At 46.7% G+C, this 23,182-nt stretch overlaps 2 protein-coding genes across 5 annotated transcripts in view; one reads left to right on the top strand and one right to left on the bottom strand.

Moving 5' to 3' along the window:
• ap2a1 (adaptor related protein complex 2 subunit alpha 1) overlaps positions 1-8,198 on the bottom strand; it is a 41,540-nt gene extending 33,342 nt beyond the window's left edge. For 2 of the 3 annotated variants that reach the window (XM_061225273.1, XM_061225274.1), the window contains exons 1-5: positions 7,289-8,198; positions 5,122-5,333; positions 2,829-3,022; positions 1,754-1,883; positions 341-442 (exon numbers count right to left, since the gene is read on the bottom strand). In XM_061225273.1, the coding sequence (XP_061081257.1) occupies positions 341-442; positions 1,754-1,883; positions 2,829-3,022; positions 5,122-5,333; positions 7,289-7,355 (705 nt within the window). In that variant the 5' untranslated portion in view covers positions 7,356-8,198. The remainder of the gene's footprint in view (positions 1-340; positions 443-1,753; positions 1,884-2,828; positions 3,023-5,121; positions 5,334-7,288) is intronic. The other variant, XM_061225275.1, reaches the window with a different exon arrangement.
• Positions 8,199-11,926: 3,728 nt separating this feature from the next.
• On the top strand, positions 11,927-21,649 carry prmt1 (protein arginine methyltransferase 1). Of its 2 annotated transcripts, none has more exons than XM_061225314.1 (10): positions 11,927-11,999; positions 13,784-13,870; positions 14,093-14,248; positions 14,728-14,791; positions 15,996-16,138; positions 16,525-16,612; positions 17,018-17,133; positions 19,011-19,161; positions 20,063-20,184; positions 20,274-21,649. In XM_061225314.1, exons 1-10 carry the CDS (start codon positions 11,934-11,936, stop codon positions 20,355-20,357), a joined length of 1,077 nt encoding a protein of 358 aa, XP_061081298.1. In that variant the 5' UTR covers positions 11,927-11,933; the 3' UTR covers positions 20,358-21,649. The 2 variants fall into 2 exon arrangements, with proteins under 2 accessions (XP_061081298.1, XP_061081296.1); XM_061225312.1 differs by having other exon boundaries at positions 11,938-11,999; positions 13,775-13,870.
• Positions 21,650-23,182: the final 1,533 nt, after the last annotated feature.

The raw sequence follows: 23,182 nt of genomic DNA, 5'->3' as shown, positions 1-23,182 counted from the left end.
AATGAAATTTGCACTAATTTGTCAGTTTAATTTAACGGCTTTTCAAAGTCGGCAAGCTGGCTGTTACAGATCAATACCACACAGAACACTGCCGGCACCCGATTGGTTGGAGAACACTTTATGCAAATAAGACGCATACACCTACATATACCCACCCCAGAACGCATTTTTAGGCAGAGCCAGGCTGAAACGGTGAGTGCAATCACTCTTTAAGGACTGAAGATTAGAGGCGGGAGGTTCCCAAAGACCCGAGGCTTGCAGCGGAACGAGGGCATCCTCTGGCAGAAGCGTGTTTTGGAAGCCGTGGTTTAGAGAGGAGACGCACGGAGAGCCGGCTCACCCTGCTCAGCCGCGACACAGCCAGGGACACGCAGGTCTTGAACTCGTCCGGGTTCTTCTGGCTCAGACAGGTGATGAGGGAGATCGCCGCGGTAACCACCCCCTGGGGAGAGATAGGGAGGTTAATCCAGACTAGGCAGGCCAACGGCACCAGGGTGACCACAGGCAACAAGGTTTACACAGGGTTACCCTGCCCCACAGTCCACACTGAGGGTTACCCTACTGCTAACCCTGCCCCACAACCACACTGAGGGTTACCCTACTGCTAACCCTGCCCCACAGCAAAATCATTAATTTCCCCATGTGCACATCCTCCGCCCTGCAGGCCTACACACAGTGCGACAGCAGTGGTCACAGGAGACGGGCCTGTTCCCATAACTGGCAGCGCAAGTCACGGGCGTGTATTTTAGAGGAAATTGAGTGGAACACAAACATAATGCTCCCTGGCTGACTTAAACGCTCTCTACACTTCCAATCAGGTCCTCCTGCTGTGGACTTCTCATTCTAGCCAACCAATCACAGCCCGGGCTAGATCCTATAGGCCCCGGCCTGCAGTCTCAACTTGTTCACAAGAGAGCCAGGACACTTTTAACAATGTAGCTGCAGGATTTAGGAGAAATACTGAGGATTATCTCGGATTAGTCCGTCTCAGCTTGTACATTGTGTTTATGGAATAATAATAATAATTTCAGGATTTTCCACTGGACCAGTAATCATTCACCATTGGGTATGGGTCAGTGCATCATAATGACATTAATGGCACCAGTCTATGGTAATGAAGCTGTGCTCATTCTAGGAGCTGCACTCAATGGCGGTGGCAGCTGGTTAATTCTAGGCGCTGTGCTCTATGGTGGTGGCTGGTGTAATCTATGCGCTGTGCTCTATGGTGGCAGCTGGTGTAATCTAGGCGCTGTGCTCTATGGTGGTGGCTGGTGTAATCTAGGCGTTGTGCTCTATGGTGGCGGGGGGTGTAATCTAGGCGCCACGCTCGATGGTGGCGGCTGGTGTAATCTAGGCGCTGTGCTCTATGGTGGCAGCTGGTGTAATCTAGGCGCTGTGCTCTATGGTGGCAGCTGGTGTAATCTAGGCGCTGTGCTCTATGGTGGCAGCTGGTGTAATCTAGGCGCTGTGCTCTATGGTGGCAGCTGGTGTAATCTAGGTGCTGTGCTCTATGGTGGCGGCTGGTGTAATCTAGGTGCTGTGCTCTATGGTGGCGGCTGGTATAATCTAGGCACTGTGCTCTATGGTGGCGGCTGGTGTAATCTAGGCACTGTGCTCTATGGTGGCGGCTGGTGTAATCTAGGCACTGTGCTCTATGGTGGCGGCTGGTGTAATCTAGGCGCTGTGCTCTATGGTGGCGGCTGGTGTAATCTAGGCGCTGTGCTCTATGGTGGCGGCTGGCTCATGCTCTCACCATGTGCTGGTCGTTGAGAAGGTGCACCACTCTGGAGGTCCACTCGCCCATCATCACCAGGTCGGGGGAGGTCTTGTACAAGCGCAGCAGACACAGGGCGGCGGACTGCTTCACGCTGTCCATCGTGTCCCTGCCAATCACACAGTCACTCACCTTCGAGTTTCACAGCTACAAACAGGCACCTTCTTACTGTCCTCAATCAGCATTAGCCTGTCAACCACTGGTACATTTAGTTTAAGAAACCAGATGCTTGTCCCAACCCTGATTCAATACATCAAGATCTTCAGGACGTTGGTTCCCTCAAACTAATTCAAGCAGGATTAACTACTGCCCCAAATCAGGGTTTCATTTAAAAAATTAATGGATTGTAAAAATTCTGTAAAGGTCTAACTACAGCAGAAAATCAAGAGTGCGCAACATCCTCCTAACTACAGGAAGACCTCTGGAGACAGAGAGGAGAACCTCCTAACTACTGGCTCTACTGTAGCGAACACGCAAGAACACACACCGGCACGCAGGAACACACACACACACACACACAGGAAGAGAGAGACACACACACACACACACACACACACACACAGGAAGACACATACACACACACAGGAAGAGAGACACACACACACACACACACACACACAGGAACACACACACATACACACACAGGAAGAGAGAGACACACACACACACACACACACACACAGGAAGAGAGACACACACACACACACACACATACACACACACAGGAAGAGAGAGACACACACACACACACACACACACACAGGAAGACACACACACACACACACAGGAAGAGAGACACACACACACACACACACACACACACACACACACACACACACAGGAAGACACACACACACACACACACACAGGAAGAGAGAGAGACACACACACACACACACACACACACACACACACACACACACACACACACACAGGAAGACACGCACGCACGCACGCACGCACGCACGCACGCACGCACGCACGCACGCACGCACGCACGCACGCACGCACGCACGCACGCACGCACGCACGCACACACACACACACGCCTCACCCGGCCACCAGGATGCGAGGGATCTCCCCAGCGAAGGCCTCGGCCATCTCCCTGCTGCCCACGTTGGCGATGCAGTGGAGGGCCAAACACATGAAGGTGGGGTTCCTGCTGGCCAGGTCGTTTTTGATGGCGTTATTTATCAACCGGATAAGCTCGCTGTTGCTGTTCACCAGCACAGAGATGAACAGGTATCCCTGAAGACAGAGAGAGAGGGGTACAATCAGACACACAGCATATGGTTCCCTGAGACAGAGAGAGAGGGGTACAATCACACACACAGCGTATGGTTCCCTGGAGACTGTGAAACTGAGGGTGTAGGACTCTACTGGAGACTGCAACTGCACTCAGTCAAAGAAACGCACAGCTATTGCATGAACACAAGCATTATTGGGCCTCTCTAGCACTATAGAGATGCAAATATTACTATTAAACCATCAGAACAAACCAGTAGGCCATTTGCCTTCAGGGTTTTATGCAACTATTTTACCTACATCACCATGCCATACAAGAGGCTGCACCAGAGCACCTCTTGGATTTTCTTTTCTGTGTGTTGGTAGATAATGATGAAATGTACAGTGCGGTCCGTAAGTATCTGGACAGTGATACAATTTTGGTGCGTGGTGAGGTGTATGCTTAGGCCCAAATATCTCCAAAACGAAAGTAGATGCATGTTTTCTGAGGTAAGATATGGATTCTGCATACACAATTACCCCTAAATTCAAATCTACAAAGATTTAGGGCTTTTCTTTACAAAGTTGTGTACCTCTAGAAATCGGATTTCGTGCCGTGACACAACTTTAAATGGCTATACCAGGAAAATAAAACGGAAGATGAAGCTAAAAATGAAGCGAAGAAGGAATATGATCTGCCAACAGAAAAAAGATAAAAATCCAAGAGGTGCTGTGGTGCAACCTCCTGGAGTTGGCATGGAATGGCCTCACCCTTTCCTTAGGTGTTATTACTAGTATTAAAGATATAAGGCAAGCCTGTTCAATTTCACTGAAGAAAACAGGGCTCCCTTCCATCAAATGCCATTCAGATTTCCCTTTATATTTGTCCGCCCCACTCATTTTCATGTTTTATTGTATTTTTGATGGTCATATTTTTCTCTGGAACTGAATTATGTTTAATAAGACAGTGTGAAAGAAGTTCTTCATCGGGCGCATTGCTTTAGCCGCGTAAAGGGTTGGCATGGACGCAGGCCAGCACTCATTATTGGAGGTTAGCCACAGACTTAAGTAACTCTGTGTGATGAACAGTTAGCTGGCGACTTTGATAACAATATCAGGAAACTGACATTGCTCGAGTGTGAATTAGTCAGCAGGTTATTCTCTATGAGCAGTTAAAGAAAACAAGAAAACTAGGGAAACTTTTCAAGGATAAAGCAAAAACACAAGCGCTTTCCGAGATGAGTATTTTTGTGACTGTGGGAACCATGAAGAAAAATGGGGTCACGTGTATTGCTGCTGGACTGCCCTGTATTGTTTTTAATGCTTTGCATAATTACAGCCCTGAAATGAATGGTAATGGAACACACAAAGCACTGCGGTTATGGCAACAATCACTCTAAAGATGAGCTGACACGAGTTAGAGCAGCACTAGCTTCCACGATATGATGTACACACGAGTGAAACAGATCTTTCGGGAGGAATTTTGGAGCGTGGGGTGACAATTTGACTGAGGTTAAATGAGGTGGAGGAAGCGGCGCAATAGCCACTGGCTCGGGGGGGGGGGGGGAAGAATACTTGCCGCTGTGCAAAAGAATATTGATTGACATTTGATCTAAATCCACGCCTGCTGATACACAATGACGTCAACTCTCATAAAACCTTGTTTCCAGGAAGGTGATGGCAAAAAGCTTTTGCGTGAAAATACAGAAGTATTACAATTGTATTCATGTTATGGAATATATAATATATACTTTCAGATGTATTTCCATGGTTATGAAGAATTTACTAAACTGAAGAAAAAGCTGAGTTTTGATTTCAGCTTGTATTTAAACTAGAGGACAGAGGGGGCTGAATGTGGCTTGTCCTACACAGAACTGAGGGCTAACCCTGCTTTTAAAGTGGCCTACATGATGGTTTACAGTCCGGAAAGGCCCACACAAACACCTTACTGCGTCGATTGATCGAGTAGGGGAAATCGAGATCCTAGATGCAGCACGAATTTGGGGAGTTGTGACGTTCTCACTCTTGCCAATATGGCCACATGGACCACCATGAACAAGAAATGACATACAATAAAGCCATAAGTTAAATACAGCTGCACGTGTAAAATTCTGTGCACTCACAATCTGCTTCTCCGTGTACTTGTTGGAGCTGAGCAGGTTGACCGCCTCCATGTGGCCGAAGTCGATGTCGTGGCCGAGCAGGAAGATGAACAGCAGCTTGCAAACATACTTCTTCTTGCTGTAGCCGTCCAGTGCCTTGTCCCCTTTGAACTTGGAGCGGATGTTAGCCAGCTCCTTGTTAATGCGCTTGATCTCCGCCTCTTTGCTCTTACCTGGGGAGTGGGGAGAGAGAGAGGGGGCAAGTGACAGAGAGAGAGAGAGAGAGAGAGAGAGAAGTTCATAGGAAAATGGATGAAGAGGAGGTCCACAACCATGGAGGGAATGGGGTGTCACGCCTACGGTCCCATTCCTGTACTGAAAACATGACCTTAACGAGACCGTGGCTTACTTTAAACCCGAGACGAACAGATATGACAAACACAGACCCAACTGTGTTTCTGTCACAAAATGTCTGCTGGCCGTTCACAACAAGCCAAAACAACACTTCTGGCGGAAAACGGTCTCTGTTTGCGCACAAATGACGCCGTTGTCCCAAATTCCAAATTAGAAAAAGCTGTGAAATCCAACCCAAATATGATACCAATTACCCAACCATTTATTCTCAAGCCAAGCTTGAAGACTGCCAGCGCCTGATGTTTATCCCACTGCTCAATATCACAGCTTCAGGCCTGGAGGTAAGAGGTGAGATGGGTTTGGAATAGGCAGGTAAGAGGTGAGATGGGTTTGGAATAGGCAGGTAAGAGGTGAGATGGGTTTGGAATAGGCAGGTAAGAGGTGAGATGGGTTTGGAATAGGCAGGTAAGAGGTGAGATGGGTTTGGGACTGTGCGTGACCTTGTGGAATACATGCAAGCCTGACGTTGCCAAACAGAGGGATGGGGAGGAAGGAAAGGGTGACAGAAGCAGGCGAAGAGGCGAGGGACTGCGAGGAGGAAGCAGGGAAGGCAGATGGACTCGGGGAACGACCCCAAAAAACAACGGCCAGAGCGTCACGTGGCGTAATGGGGAACCTGTGAGTCAGCACGCGGGATACGCAGAGGGAAGGAAAGGAGGAAAGCAGGAAAGAGGGCGACGCTGCAGGCATCCGACAAACGAAAGGAGAGCTGAGGACAGGAGCAGCGCGGGGACGCCAGGCTACGGTCGTGACTGCGACGCAGAGCGCACGCGTGCGTCAACACCGACGTACGCCATACAATTTATTTCCAAAGATTAATTGAATAAAAATGAACTACAGCAGACACGTACTTTCATGGCTTGGGGACTGTGCCCCTCCACAGCCGCGGCAACTAATGCAAGGCCACTGACGTTAAAGAAAAACCCAATCATGTGACACAACGTTATCCTTACACAAACTTCACCCATCTCATGGTGTACATGGCCGTGTTCAGTTTGTTCACAAGGGATATGCGTTCATGTAATATAAACCCGTGTCCTGAGATGCACCTGTTTTCATCTTTTGATACACTTAGGTTTTATAAATAAGGGATAATTTAACACTCTACGCCTCGTTGGCGAGCCCCAGTCTACTTATTGGCCGTTAACGTTTGCTTTATCTTAGTGTAAGCAAGTGCTCTGTATTACTTAAACCTGGATTTCGAGGAAGACGAACGTGATGCTACGCTCACCTTAAGATAACCATTTAGCTAATCACCCAAAGGTCATATGCGCACAGTGCCAGCAACACCCGTGGCGTTTTAATTCGTGATTCGGTTCTGATGGGTTCTTCGGCGGCCTACTATCACCAACCATCTGAAATTACACCGCCGCCCGAGCGCTGCATGGCCAATCGCCAGATGCACACAGCTAACGCTAGCGAACATGGCTAGCTAGCATAGGTAGTTAACACTAGCTTGGTAGCTGGCGGTCTAGGCTAGCAATTACTCACGGTAACTTCCCTAACTCGCGAAAAGGCTCTGGTGAGCTACACTAGTTGAACACGCCAATGTCGAAGTAGCCAAATTCAGTGACTAATTATGTTCCACAATACATGACCGTAAACATTAGCTAACGGTATAGCCACTCAGTATCGTAAGCTAGGTAAATAATCTTAATGTCACCGGAACATGGTTATCAGCCAACTGATTCATTGGAAATAGCTATACTAAGTCAGAATGCTTGCAAGCTAACGATCTAACATTAATTGGAGAACTAAATAGGGAGGCACTTACAATTCCGTATGTCCGAAATGAACACCGCTAATCCCCGCATTCCATCTCCTTTCGACACAGCCGGCATTTTCGTGTTTGTCTTCACTCCAGTCACGCACAAATTACCTTAATGAACGTTAGTTAACTAATCTAACAAATTATTGATAATGATATATTCCTGAATGTGTCAGCTCGCTACGAAATAGTATGTAGGTAGCTAGCTAACGCAACTATCTTGCTAACTTCTCAGCTTTAGCTAACGTTATTGATTCTGGCGGTTGACAGCAACTCCAAACCAAGCAAGTTAACGTTAGCCAGCTAGTTAGCTATATATCCAGTTAGCACGAGCTAACGAAGTTTTTCGGCAATGCCAGCTAAGTAGTTAGCTAGAAAGCTATCTATGCTAGCAGAATGTAGCCGGGGTTTCCGCTGATCATTCAATAGTATCGATAGCTACGTCACGTTTAACCAGTGCACTACCTAGGCTCTAGCTGGCCGCAAATGCACCAAGGCAAGGTAAAATATCTGGCCTGTGAAGGCGACACGGATAACGTTAACTAATTTATGCGTTCCTAGCAGCATATAGCAATGGTCACGATAGACGATCAGTCATATGTTACCTTAGCTGAGTTAGCTAGCTAACCTATCACCCTGCGGTTCTCTACTATTATGGTGATACTGATAGCGAGCTAGACTAGCTAGCTGGTTAAAATGTTGTAATGCATCACCAAAAATCCCACACGGCGAAATAAACAGCCCCGTTCTAATTAATTAGCTATGTTATGAAAATATGCTATTTTCTCCCACCGTTATTTAGCGAGACAACTAAGTGGCTAATATCTAAGGCAATGAGAGAGAAAGTATTCAAATCAGCTCGTGACCGACTGCGTCGCCAGCACTCTTGCATCCGGCTCGCAGCGTCCGATGCGCTGCAGCTCCAGCCTCCCAGCTGCACACATAGATGTGATTGGGTGAAATGTATGCACTCATGACCATTTGCCGGTCGCTTCCAAGTTGTTTTTGATAGCACTCAAAATCACGAAGCGTTTGATTGGCTTGCCAGAGTTTATTGCGGCTCTTGTTATAAAAAAAAACTTCCATTTTATAATTTTTGCGGTCACACGGTTGTACTATGGCTAGTTAAATAGTTGTCGTTAAAATACTGTCTCCGTGACTGTTCTAGTATTAACCTTTTACATACCCGTATAGATCTTGTTCAGAAAATAATAAAAGCTTAGTTATACAGCATGTAATAACTATTTACTTACCGCTGTCTACATAGCCACATTGCACATCTTGAAAACGAACTTTGCACTTTCATATGGTTTCCTAATTGCCTCGATAGATTATTATTTGTTGCTCAACATTACATATGCTCTGCAAATGATTATTTCCATGGAGATGTATATGCAATATATAGACAGATCGCTGCAATAATTTGTAGGGATTCTACAGCAGTTCTTCTCAAACTCAGCCCAGGATCCACTTGTAAGCTTACGTGAGTAAAGTCAAATAAAAGTACACTTTCTTTGATATTCACACCTGCATGTAACTCTTGAAAACCCAGACATTATTTATGTATTTATGTATTTAATTCTTAATATATTCATTATCTGTGATTATACAACACCACGTTAGTCTAAAAGAGGTCCTAATATGTTACTTCTTTAAATTTTTGGTGAAAATATATTATAAAATATATTGAACAATACTATTGTAGGCAATGGGAACAAAAAAATCATTCCCACAATTACATTGGGGTAAAAGTATGGCTAATAAACAGAAACACTGAAAACATAATTTTTTAGAATTTTTTTTATTTTTTTAACTTTTGCATAGCATAAATGCATGATTGTTAATGCTAAACAATTTGTTTAAACTGGTTTGAAGCAACATTATTCTGCAAAATTACTTCTGATGATCAGCTGTTCCAGTATTTAAGGTAACACGGACTTTGAGCAGTGTCACAGTGTTAAACACGATGGCATGACAGGAGCTCTCTGAGATTGTCCGTAGCCGCATTGTAGCAAAACATGATGCCGGTTGGTCACTTTATGAAAAGAATCATCTGGTGACATAAAAGTTATGACTTGGCCCGCTCAAGACCTTAATCCGATTGAGAAAATCTGGGATTTGCTGGATACCAAGATAAATAAATCTGTTGTAACATTGAAAGAATCTCTTTAGAATGAGTGAAGAAACCAAAAAATATGTGAACGATTAAATGCTGTAATCAAAACAAAGGGTGGCCGCACTAGATATAAACTTTTTTCTCCAAAAGAGACTATTATTTTTGTTTTCACAATATATTGTTTACTTATTCTAATCTATCCATCCATCCATCCATTATCTGAACCCGCTTATCCTGAACAGGGTCGCAGGGGGGCTGGAGCCTATCCCAGCATACATTGGGCGAAAGGCAGGAATACACCCTGGACAGGTCGCCAGTCCATCGCAGGGCACACACACCATTCACTCACACACTCATACCTACGGGCAATTTAGACTCTCCAATCAGCCTAACATGCATGTCTTTGGACTGTGGGAGGAAACCCACGCAGACACGGGGAGAACATGCAAACTCCGCACAGAGAGGCCCCGGCCGACGGGGATTCGAACCCAGGACCTCCTTGCTGTGAGGCGGCAGTGCTACCCACTGCACCATCCGTGCCACTGTATTCTAATCTAGATGAACCAATATTACATGTGTGATTCCAAATCTAAAAAGTCAAGAGGCAAATCAAGACATAATGGGTATTTGTCCCAAATGTTATGGAGGGCACTGTATATAATATAAATTTAATGTTAAAAATGTATGAATGACATATGTATAAACACACAACATGATAATTTTTTAGTGTAATGTATATATTGTAAAATTATTCTATGATTTATGCTAATGTCTGATATACAGTCAGCTCCAGAATTACAGAATTATTGGCACCCTGGATAAAAATAAAGAAAGGCTGCATATAATAAACTATAATTTATAATTCTAACTATAAAGAATATTATTTATATGGAATGTTCAAACATATTGTAAAACTATAAACTTTTATTTCAATACATTTACTCTCATGTTTCAATGTTCATTATTAAGTAATCTCATTTTTTCTGAAAACCATTGGTATAAAAATGATTGGCAAATAAAATGGCAATAATATTGTTTTAATTTAGTTCATTTTGGGATAAAGTAACTATAATGTGTCGTTCCATCACTTCCTGATTCACTGGTGTATAAACATAAGGTAACAAGCACGCACAAGGCTATAGGGTGATGACTTTGGGCGGCTTCAGATGGAAACTGCTGATGTAAACTACCAGCTGACTAAATCTACAAATGACACCATATACACCATAATGACAATGTAGGTGCTTAGCTTTGTGCTAAATTTGGAGTTTAACAGAATATCAGTCTGTGCTCCAACCCCCCAAGAGCAGGGAGAGATTAACATGATGCCTACAGCATTGATTCCTCTACAACAAAGACCTTATAAAAAACAGCAAACAAAGTGATGAGAATAGCTAAGCCCTGGATTTCCAAACACCTAGTTGGGGGGTCCCTGGTCAGAGAAGGCTGAAAAGTCCTGCGCACTTATGACCAATCAGAATGCAGGTGGAACCTGAACCAAAACCAAATTATTTTGAGATGAAATTAATCGGCTTAAGTTGTTTCTGCTAACTGTTACAAATCTATGTCAAGCTTGGTTGACTGCTGAAGTCAGTCGGCTTAAGCTGCTAACTGGTACACATCTATGTGAAGCTTGGTTTAATACCAGTTAAAACAAAAGACTTCAGCAGTCAGATGAGAGGACACTCAGACAGAATATTATGTTGCCTTTGGCCATTGTTTCATCTGCACGGCACAGTTGTTTGATGCCAAGAAACTTACAAACTCCCTGTCCTCCTTGATGTTGCTCTGGCCATACGAGAACATTCACCACTTGAGCTGACTGGACAGGATTCTGACTCTGCAGACCCTGTTGAAACTGCTCCTTGTTTGCCGCCAGTACTGTGCTGTGTGTATGTCTATCTCTCCTCCCTGAGGAAAGAGTCCGTTCCGTGATGTGTTCTCTGAACAACAGCTGTAACTTCTCCCAATTCTATTATTATAATATGTTACATAGAATTATCAGAAACATCATATATAATAATGTATTACCTTTAATACTAAAATGTAGAAACCAAATCGTTTATCAGACTTATTTACATTACGATGCGAAAAAACGTGTGTCGCCAACCTGTCGTTTGCTCCAATTACTGTATCAATATTTATCATTCAAATATTTTCAAACTGGCTTCAGCAACTGCAGATGAAAGTAGTCTAGCTTGCCAATCATGTATAAATAAGTAGCAGTAGAGAACATCTATGGGATTTTAAGCTTGTGTGTGTTAATGTTGGGTAGCTAAATACTGATAATGCTGTATTAGAAAGTAATTTACCAATTAAAACGGTGGTATGCAATCACATAGAGGAGACTGATGACCAGCTTCTAAACGCAAGGGGGGGGGGGGGGCATAAAAGAGTGGGAAAAACCGACACAATCTTAAACCAATTAGAATAGACTTTTAAGAAAGGGGTTGTCACTTTGGTGAATATCTTTAGAAGTCGCAACGTGATTGGTGAGTTTGGTTGCAGGGCAGGCTTTTCATAGTTTGAGTCACAATGTTGGCTGTACGTCAGTTGAAATTGCGCAGAGTTGAAATGGCGGAGACGACGGACAGGATGGAGGTAAGCGAAGCGCAACTCTTAATGGATATATCCTTATGGAAAATCAAAATATATTAACAACGAATTTTGAAATATGTGATGAAGACGGAAATTAATACCCGTGTGATATTTGAAACAGAATGATCATGTAACTGTCAAAAGTTTAGATGGCACGTACCTAGATTATGAACGCACACAGACACCGAGCATCCATTTTAGTAGCAAACTGACCTCGTTGTAATACTCATTCATTTTGGCGTCTACGACGGCTTTTATTAACTTGCCGGTTATTTTGCTGTTGTATCATTAGCTAACCAGTCATATCAATTTGAATACCTTAAAACTAGCCAAGTATGAAGACCGTTAAATACAGCGATAACGCTAGTCAGCCAGTAAATTGTATAACGTTAGTGCTAGCTAGCTAATCGTAAGAGAAATAAACTTACGGCCATGTGCCTTAGACTAGCAAATCAATGTTAACTTATCTGACCTTGTAGCTAACGTTAGATATAGCTAACGTTAATACACCCAAGCGTGCTAGGTAGCCTAAGATATTGTATCGTTGATTCTGTATTGGACCGCATGGTGCGCACATTTTATGTTGAAAAAGCCATGATGTCTCATTACGATACTAGTCTGGCTTATAACAGTAGGTTAGCCAAGTTGACATCGCAAAGAAGCGCAAACACAGATTGCTACTAGCTAGCTACAATAAGCTAGCCTAAGTTTGTTAACGTTGGTGAAATAGGTTACAATGTTTAACTTGGCTACCGTAATTATCTAGCTAGTTAGCTAATGTTATATTATATAACGTTGCCTAACTAGCTAGCTAGTAGTCTAGCATGATAGTCTTTTTTTCGTTGTCGTTAGCGCGCTATGTAGTGTAGGCTACTGCACGTAGCCAACCCACACACTTAATATGGCTAGATGAAGTCAATTATATTTATAACTAGATGGTAATGTTGTTATTGTAGGTATTCGAGTCCCTTGTAATCTTGTTAGACAAAGCGCCTCCCGCTGCTAGCAAACGTTAGCTAGTATGACAGGATGCCGGGTGGGACACTTGGCTACTGTATGCGTTAGCCGGCGTGAGATATTCGAAGTTTGCTAGCTTCACTTGGAGAGAAATACTTTTGCCTGGCCGTCAAATTTTAAGTAGCCCGTCAAGAGCAAATATACTCTTAACGGAACGCTATTGCTGGTTAATTTAAGGCCTTCATTTTGTATTTGTGTAAGTTTCGTGTAAATCTAGGCCTCAAGTGGGCCTAACCATGAGGCACTTTATATTCCTTTGTATCTGCTAGCATTTCCAGTTAACGATTAATTAGCGAACGTACACGTGATTTGAGGAGCTATCATGAGCTTGCTCAGGTGGAAAATCCGGTTTCATAAAGTATTGGTACTCTCCACCCCAGAATTTAGTTCTGAATTGTTCTATCTGGAGGTAACTGGAACGAAATAATTCGCCTGGGTGCAAGAAACCCCTGACAGGACATTTAATTTACAACTCCCTGGTCTTTCCAACTCGGCGCAGAAAGAACGTTAATGTTACAGAAATGTGTCGTTCATCGGGTCTCGGCACCGTATTTTCTATTTATGACCCTCACATTTGATGGCAGCAAAACCCAGACAGACTGCAATTTATGTGACCTTATCGTTGACCCACAGAAAGAGTTCACAGCATCCGCGCCTGCTGGTGGCCCGGCAGCTGGCTGCGGGCAGCGTTGCAGCGCAGTCTCATTGAGCCTTTAGGCCGGTGCCGTTCACTAGGGCTAACTTCAGTCTTCCTCTGCGAGATTTCTCAGGGGGAAAGCTCAGTGAAGCCTTCGGCGGAGGATATGACGTCTAAGGACTATTACTTCGACTCCTATGCCCACTTTGGCATTCACGAGGTAAGCTGCCTCTCTGGGGGGGTTCAACTTCAAAGTGATTAAACATTTAAAAAAACTGAATTCCCATTGTTGCCAGAGGCTCGTAAAATGACATTGACACTCACTCATATTCCCTTAATAAACCTGTGTGTTGTGTTGCTTTCACATAGTTTTGACATTTTGTCCTCCGTCCCCTTGCGTTAACACTTGGACCCTTTAACCCAAGGCGCTCTCTCCCTGCAGGAGATGCTGAAAGACGAAGTCCGCACGCTCACCTACCGCAACTCCATGTTCCACAACAAGCACCTGTTCAAGGACAAGGTGGTACTGGATGTGGGCAGTGGCACCGGCATCCTGTGCATGTTCGCGGCCAAGGCCGGCGCCAAGAAGGTCATCGGGGTGAGCGCCCTGCCCCCAGTCGCGCTCCGCACGGTCGCTAACAATGTCTGGGGTGGTTGATCGTTTGTACAGGCTTTGATGTGCGCGTAAACTCACCGGTGCTGGTCACGACAACAACACTGGGGGGGTGGGGGGCTGTGTACCCATTTCCTCCTGGACAACTTTTCAGGCTCACAATTTATTCTTGCTATAATCCTTGTAGACTTGATGTTCATGGCTATGATAGCTGAGCTCTATGAGAATTGTACTTTCTGCCCTATGCGTCGTATTTGTTCCAGTGACCTTCAGTGTGCACATACTGTACTTCCCTTTGGATAAAAGCGTCCACCAAATGTAAAGCCCTGCTGAAGAGTCCTCGCGCCTGGTTGTCCAGGCCGTGGCTGACTGCAGGCTGGAAGGAGAGCATGGATGCCGGCTGGGCTTGTCGGCGACTGGGCGGTGGTCTGCCTCTCACCCCTAATGACTCTTGTGCCCCTCAGATCGAGTGCAGCAGCATATCTGACTACGCGGTGAAGATCGTCAAGGCCAACAAACTGGACCAGAGTGAGTGTTGATGCTTCCGTTCGTTCTTCTCTGTACTCGGTAGGGTTTTGTTCCATCTTAACGCTGTATTTTAAAGGGTTTTTACACCATAGATCAAACTTCATTAGCTGGAAACGTGTCTGTTTGCCTATTTTATAGTGGAACATTTTAATCCATGCCATTATTGACATATATATGAAATTATATCCTTTTGGCTTAAACTGGTCAGTTTGTTCAGTTGCCTCTTGAGAAATGCGATCTGATCATGATATTAGGGAATGTATAGATGTTGATCAGATATCCAGTTGGAAAATTGTTGACGCCTACAAATTTGTCAGTTGAATTTAATGGCTCCTTCCCAGCTGTTGCCTGTCAATACGAAACAGAACACTGCCGGCACCTGATTGGTTGGAGAATACTTTATGCAAATACTACCCTACTCTACCCACCCCAGAATGGATTTTTTTCTAAGTTGTCTGGAAGGCAGAGCCAGGCTGAAACAGCAAGTCCATTTTCTCATGAAGAGTGTTGGTAATGAAGTTTTGTTGTACGTTGCTCTGAATAAGAGCGTCTGCCAAATGCCAATAATGTAATGTAATGTAATGGTAATGTCAGTTGCATAGACCCCCCCCCCAAAACCTGGTCCCAGAGAGCTGCAGATTTTGCTGCCTTTCCTTGGTGCTTTCTGTGAAATTTGTCATTAAAGGCCCGCTCAGTAACTTCTGTTGCCTGTATAACTCATGGCTTACAATGAGCAAAAAGATGAAGCTATGGTACAATTTATAGAATTCTCCTAATGGAAACAGTCTTCATAAGAATTGCATCAAAGGGAAAAATTATTTTAAATGAGGGTCTACTTCCTTCATCTTGCCTCTTCTACATTTCATTGGTTTGATATAATGAACGTTTGAGTCATTGCTCAGCTCGTTAGGGAAACGGTCACTTGTCAGGTGAGATATCGAAAGAAGGCTTTGACTTCCCGCCAGTGCAAGATGTTAAAAATCTAGAAGTGCCACGATCCTCCCGAGTTTCTACTTTCCCTATCTACGTCATTTTCGCCTAAGCAACCGAACGTTCTGTGGAAATGACGTAGTGGGCCTTAAATGACAACTTGCCGAGGCGGTTTCTCCAGCATGGCTGTCGTTCCTGTGGGCTGTGTAGCCCCACCTAACGCGTCGTCTTGGTTACTCCTGCCTAACGCGTCGTCTTGGTTACTGCCGCTCAGTCGTGACGATCATCAAGGGGAAGGTGGAGGAGGTGGAGCTGCCGGTGGAGCAGGTGGACATCATCATCTCGGAGTGGATGGGCTACTGCCTCTTCTACGAGTCCATGCTCAACACCGTCATCTACGCCCGTGACAAGTGGCTGGTGAGTAGGCGCTGCCAGAGCCGCTGAATCGGTTAGAATGAGTCGATTGGATTCAGTTTCGGCGCCATGTGCAAAATGTCTGCGTCGTAGAGTTCAGCTTTGGTGTTGTAAGGTGCATATGCTGCAGTTGAGACGGTCATTGCCTGCTAGTTACTGTCCCGCTCCTGTCTCCGTCTCTGTATTTTCTTTTTTAAAGTTTGTTTGGACAAAAACGTGAAATAAATCAATTGTGAATCATCAATAAGATTGAAGAATGTTATGTAATTTTATTATTGGACTGTATCGACCCAACCTGAGGCACAGCTAGGACCGTTCCCGTTTGTTGTGTCATTGTTTATTTGGGAATTGCTGGACGTGGCTGACCGGTCTTCCCGTCTCCTGTGCAGAAACCAGACGGGCTGATATTCCCCGACCGAGCCACCCTGTACGTCACGGCCATCGAGGACCGGCAGTACAAGGACTACAAAATCCACTGTGAGCGTCTGCCTGCCCCGTCTTATTTCTGCCGTGTCTGAGCTTGGGGGGTGGGTCAGTGCCTAACCCTTTCTCTCAGGGTCAGAGAACATCTGACATTTCCACACGTCCGACACTCGTTTGTATGCCTACTTGATAGTGAAACATTTTAATCCATGCCATTATTTAAATATTAATAAAATTATCTCATTTTGGCTTAAACTGGCCAGTTTGTTCCTCTGCCTTGAGAAATGCGATCTGTTCATGATGTTAGGTAATGTATAGATGTCGATCAGATATCCAGTTGGAAAATTTGTTGACGCCTACAAATTTGTCAGTTTAACGGCTCCATCTTAAAGTCAGCGACCCAGCCTTGGGTGTATATCCGTGCCTGTGAATAACCCTGACCCCCCCTCTTTTCCTCAGGGTGGGAGAACGTCTATGGCTTCGACATGTCCTGCATTAAGGAGGTGGCCATAAAGGAGCCTCTGGTGGATGTGGTGGATCCCAAACAGCTGGTCAGCAGCGCCTGTCTCATCAAGGTCAGTGCTGTTCTGTGCCAGCCTGGTAGCCTGTAAACCCCCCACCCCCAACGGGTCAGCACCCGGTCCTGTAACCCCCCCCAAAGGGTCAGCACCTGGTCCTGTAACCCCCCCAAAGGGTCAGCACCTGGTCCTGTAACCCCCCCAAAGGGTCAGCACCTGGTCCTGTAACCCCCCCAAAGGGTCAGCTCCCGGTGCTGTAACCCCCCCAAAGGGTCAGCTCCCGGTCCTGTAACCCCCCCAAGGGGTCAGCTCTCGGTCCTGTAACCCCCCAAAGGGTCAGCTCCCGGTCCTGTAACCCCCCAAAGGGTCAGCTCCCGGTCCTGTAACCCCCCAAAGGGTCAGCTCCCGGTCCTGTAACCCCCCAAAGGGTCAGCTCCCGGTCCTGTAACCCCCCAAAGGGTCAGCTCCCGGTCCTGTAACCCCCCCCCCCAAGGGTCAGCTCCCGGTCCTGTAACCCCCCAAAGGGTCAGCTCCCGGTCCTGTAACCCCCCAAAGGGTCAGCTCCCGGTCCTGTAACCCCCCAAAGGGTCAGCTCCCGGTCCTGTAACCCCCCAAAGGGTCAGCTCCCGGTCCTGTAACCCCCCCCAAAGGGTCAGCACCTGGTCCTGTAACCCCCCCCAAGGGTCAGCTCCCGGTCCTGTAACCCCCCCCCCCCCCCCCCCCCCCCCCAAAGGGTCAGCTCCCGGTCCTGTAACCCCCCCAAAGGGTCAGCTCCCGGTCCTGTAACCCCCCCCAAAGGGTCAGCTCCCGGTCCTGTAACCCCCCCCAAAGGGTCAGCTCCCGGTCCTGTAACCCCCCCCAAAGGGTCAGCTCCCGGTCCTGTAACCCCCCCCAAAGGGTCAGCTCCCGGTCCTGTAACCCCCCCCAAAGGGTCAGCTCCCGGTCCTGTAACCCCCCCCAAAGGGTCAGCTCCCGGTCCTGTAACCCCCCCCAAAGGGTCAGCTCCCGGTCCTGTAACCCCCCCCAAAGGGTCAGCACCTGGTCCTGTAACCCCCCCAAAGGGTCAGCACCTGGTCCTGTAACCCCCCGCAAAGGGTCAGCACCTGGTCCTGTAACCCCCCCAAAGGGTCAGCTCCCGGTCCTGTAACCCCCCCCAAAGGGTCAGCTCCCGGTCCTGTAACCCCCCGCAAAGGGTCAGCTCCCGGTCCTGTAACCCCCGCAAAGGGTCAGCTCCCGGTCCTGTAACCCCCCCCCAAAGGGTCAGCTCCCGGTCCTGTAACCCCCGCAAAGGGTCAGCACCCCGTCCACAGGGGTCGATCAGTCAGAAATGGGGCCCTGGGGTGTAAAGTCTTTGCCAGCCGTGCATGTTTTTATGTGGTCTTTAGTGTTTAGTGTGTACTGCTTTCTTAAAGGTACAATAGGTAATTTCAGGCTTCTGATGGTTGAGACGAATTGCAGGAACGGACATCCTCAAACCACAACACCGTTTATCTCTCCCCCTTCTTTGTGAACGCGCTGACGTTGAAATGCCATCGGCTGTGGCAATTGGAACCAATTTTCAACCAATGAGCTTGAATTGTTGTACAGCTGTACGATGTTTTGGTGCAGAGCTCCGGCCCGTCGGCTACATATTTTGAAACCCGAAATAAGCGCAGGCAGCCAACATGTCAGTGAGCCGTTTTCAATGATGGGAAGGGATTTGCAATGTGTTCAAACATTGTAACAAGGCCAGTCTTTCCTGGTGTACCTTTAATTTGCTTAGTTACCATTCTCTCCGCGCCAAGTTTCCGGCGTCCACAAGCGTTTGTGGCTCCCCAGCAATCTTTCTCCTATAATGGAAATTGTCATGGTTGGCTGAGCTTTATATCCTGACTGTCTCTGTGATTTGAAGCGATTGATTGTGTTGAAGTGATTAACGGATATCTGGTCCCCAGGAGGTGGACATCTACACGGTGAAGATCGAGGACCTGTCCTTTACCTCGCCCTTCTGCCTGCAGGTGAAGAGAAACGACTACATCCACGCGCTGGTCACCTACTTCAACATCGAGTTCACCCGCTGCCACAAGCGCACCGGCTTCTCCACCAGTGAGTGCACTGCGGCCTTCAGCAGTACATTACATTATCCACTGCCACTTCGTTGGTTAGACGAAGCAGGAGACAATCCCCCCAGGAGCAACGCAGCGTTAAGGGCCTTGCTCAAGGGACAAACGGCTGTGGGAATCTTATCCTTGCCGGTGCCAGTCATGTACCTTAACCACTACGCTACAGGGTTATGTACCTTAACCGCTACGCTACAGGCCAGTCCCAGTCACGTACCTTAATCACTACACTACAGTCATGTACCTTAACCGCTACGCTACAGGGTCATGTACCTTAACCGCTACGCTACATGGTTATGTACCTTAACCGCTACGCTACAGGCCGGTCCCAGTCACGTACCTTAACCGCTACGCTACATGGTCATGTACCTTAACCGCTACGCTACAGGGTCATGTACCTTAACCGCTACGCTACAGGGTCATGTACCTTAACCGCTACGCTACATGGTTATGTACCTTAACCGCTACGCTACAGGCCGGTCCCAGTCACGTACCTTAACCGCTACGCTACATGGTCATGTACCTTAACCGCTACGCTACATGGTCATGTACCTTAACCGCTACGCTACATGGTCATGTACCTTAACCGCTACGCTACATGGTCATGTACCTTAACCGCTACGCTACATGGTCATGTACCTTAACCGCTACGCTACATGGTCATGTACCTTAACCGCTACGCTACATGGTCATGTACCTTAACCGCTACGCTACATGGTCATGTACCTTAACCGCTAGGCTACAGGGTCATGTACCTTAACCGCTACGCTACAGGGTCATGTACCTTAACCGCTATGCTACAGGGTCATGTACCTTAACCGCTACGCTACAGTGTCGGGGGCTCCCAGGAGAGTTGTACCCTAACTGCTTTAACCCCTCTCTCCCAGGCCCAGAGTCTCCGTACACGCACTGGAAACAGACGGTGTTTTATCTCGATGACTACTTGACAGTGAAAGCAGGAGAGGAGATCTTCGGCACCATCAACATGAAACCTAACGTCAAAAACAATGTAAGCCTCTTTTCTTTTCCCCCTCCTCTCCCACGGCCGTTAGAAAGCAACGAGAGTGGAGCTCTGACCCTCTGCTGCTCTCTCCCCAGCGAGATCTTGACTTCACAGTGGACATCGACTTCAAGGGCCAGCTCTGCGAGGTGTCCAAGACCTCCGAGTACCGGATGCGCTAGCTGCTCCTGCTGGCGCGCGTGCAGGAAGGAGCAGTGGGGTTTGTGTGTGCGCGTGTCTACGCACGTGTGATGTCAGTTCCTGTTTCTCTTTTTTTTTTTTTTGCCTAAGCTGTGACATGATTCTTGTAACAATATTTTTAAAGATTAAGTTTTGCTTTTGAGACATTTTGTTCAGAAATGGTTAGTTTTTAAAATGCGCGTCTGTGAAGTGACAAAGCCAAATTGGAACACCACAACATGTGCAATATTCTCTGAGGATGTGTGTGTGTGTCGTAGTTCTGTTGGCTTTCACATGATCGTACCAGACCCTCAGCAACATACCGCAGGATACTTGGATGAACGTTTATGTAGCGCACGCACTCACACTGACCCCACCACTTGCCTGTATATAGTGTTTGTTTAAAAAAGGAACGAACGATGTTCAGCCGCTTTTATGTCTCCATTGTAACCATGGAAACCTGTTGACATGACCGTGCCCCTCCATTTCCTGTCTTTAAAAAAAAAAACAAAAAAAAAACAAAACGAGTTCTTAAGATGGTTTCCTTTCCTTGACCAATCGGTGTCTTATCTTCATGAAAAGGCTGTCATTGGTGAATTTTTGGATTCCATTACGCTGTAAGGAGCAACGGTCATGCTTTGAAGAACGTTGTGATGAATTCTCACCGAACGGTCGCGGAACATCGCGGCGGCGACCAGCGGACCGGGCGATGAGCGTGCAGCGCGGTACAGCGGCCGTCCTTCTGGACCCTTCTCCAGCAGCAGTGCACTTTGAGGCTGCCGGGGCAGCCCTCCAGCATGTCAGTGTTTTCACCCAGTCTCTGCGGCGTCAGTGTTCAGTGTTTTACTCTACGGCGTAGGTCAGGATCTGTTACCAACGCGCGCCCCCAACGCCCCTCGTTCGGCCCACAGCACTAGGCACCCCCAGGTTCAGTAGAGGCCAGCGGGCCTGGGTGTGGGCCCACAGCACTAGGCACCCCCAGGTTCAGTAGAGGCCAGCGGGCCTGGGTGTGGGCCCACAGCACTAGGCACCCCCAGGTTCAGTAGAGGCCAGCGGGCCTGGGTGTGGGCCCACAGCACTAGGCACCCCAAAGTTCAGTAGAGGCCAGCGGGCCTGGGTGTGGGGCGGGCCTGGCCAAGGCTCCCCCGGGTTCTGTCTCCTGTCTGTGGTTGGGGAGCTGGTCTGTTGGGAAGTTTATGCTTCTGGGTTTTGTTTTGTTTTTTTCTTTTTTTTTTGGTTATTTGTTTATTTTTGCTGCTTTTTTTAATAAAATAAATGGGGAAACTGAGGTTTATGTGGTGTCCTGTCCTTCCCTTCACTCCACATCCCCCCCCCCTCCCATTGGCTGTCGCTTGGGGCTTGCCTGCGATTGGTCTTTGCGTGGAGTTGTATTGCGGGGGAGGATGGCCTAGTTCTGAAGGTTCTGGTGCGTTTTGGTTAATGCCCAATCGCCCCTGACCACACGGCTTCTTGTCCTCAGGACTGTGAGCCTGGTACCCTTCCTGCATTAGCGCCACTCCATGCTCCACTGATGGGCCTTCAATCAGGGGAAAGACCATTTCACCGACATACAGACACGCGTGCATGTATGTCCTACATACAGACACGCGTGCATGTATGTGCTAGGGCTGCACCATCTGAGGAAAATGTACGATATGCGATAGCCATCGTAATATTCAATAACGTTATCTTGCGATGAACATATCGAAATGTGTGCCTTTCTAATGTCTTCCTACCTTAAGTACACTGCCAACACAGACCCCAGACAATTAATAGCCTCCACCCACTGAATAAAAAGAGATGAAATGCATTATTTCCAACGTCCATTTATTGGACAAATGACACAAAATCTGCCATCAGTTTAAATGTTATTCATTGCAATAACAGCAGTCTTTTGTGACTCACTTCTCGCATGTTTGTTTATACTCCCTGAGCACTTTGAGGAATGTTTTTACGCCTACCTATTCTTGCAATTAAGTAATCTAATCAGCCAATTGTGGCAGCAGAGCAATGCATACAGTCATGTAGATACAGGTTAGGAGCTTCCGTTAATGCTCACATCGACCATCAGAATGGTGATAAAATGTGATCTAAGTGACTTTGACTGTGGAATGATTGTTGGTGGCAGACAGGGTGGTTTGAGTATCTCAGAAACTGCTGATCTCCTGGGATTTTCACTCACACTAGTCTTGAGTTTGCAAAGAATGGTGCAAAAAACAAAACAAAAATCCAGTGAGCAGCAGTTCTGAGGACCGAAACAACTTGTCAGGCGAGAATGGCCAGACTGGTCGAAGGTGACAGTAATGCAAATAACCACACATTACAACAGTGGTATGCAGAAGAGCATCTCTGAACATACCACACATCATAACTCTTAATTGTTCGGCTACAGCAGTAGAAGTCTAAAAAACACGTTTCATAAATACCTAATAAAGTGCTCGGTGAGTGCATATACATTGTTGCATTCCTTTGTAGGCAGACCTTTTGTTAAGTGGCAGACGTGAAATGGTCTACAAGAGCAAATGTGCAAGTGTATATCGAGCTGCCAAAGTCTTTGCACCCTTCCCCATTTGTTCTTATTGCGCACCTGTCACACTGAATGTCTTCTGATCTTAAGAATTTATTTTTAAATTGGACAAAGTTCTGCCACAGCAGTTCTGGGTTCATATAAAGGCTGACTAGGCCACTCCAAATCACCCGTTGGAGCAGTCTCTGCTGCTCCCAGAACGGTGCAGCCACAGCTCATCCCGGAAGAGCAGCCCAAGACCTGCAGGCCTCCAGCCTCCACTAAGGTCAGTGTTCAGGACTCCATAACAAAGACTTGGCA

The sequence above is a fragment of the Conger conger genome, chromosome 16, assembly GCF_963514075.1.
Source record: "Conger conger chromosome 16, fConCon1.1, whole genome shotgun sequence".
Taxonomy (NCBI): domain Eukaryota; kingdom Metazoa; phylum Chordata; class Actinopteri; order Anguilliformes; family Congridae; genus Conger; species Conger conger.
Note: the sequence above shows the minus strand (reverse complement) of the source record. Positions and strands in the feature narration are given on the sequence as shown.

What these genes read in the sequence shown, in the direction of transcription:
- prmt1 (XM_061225314.1), top strand. Translation starts at nt 11,934, where the DNA reads ATGTTGGCTGTACGTCAGTTGAAATTGCGCAGAGTTGAAATGGCGGAG. An exon ending in GCGCCAAGAAGGTCATCGGG is followed by an intron (nt 14,249 to 14,727) that starts GTGAGCGCCCTG and finishes TGTGCCCCTCAG; the next exon opens with ATCGAGTGCAGCAGCATATC. An exon ending in GGCCAACAAACTGGACCAGA is followed by an intron (nt 14,792 to 15,995) that starts GTGAGTGTTGAT and finishes ACTGCCGCTCAG; the next exon opens with TCGTGACGATCATCAAGGGG.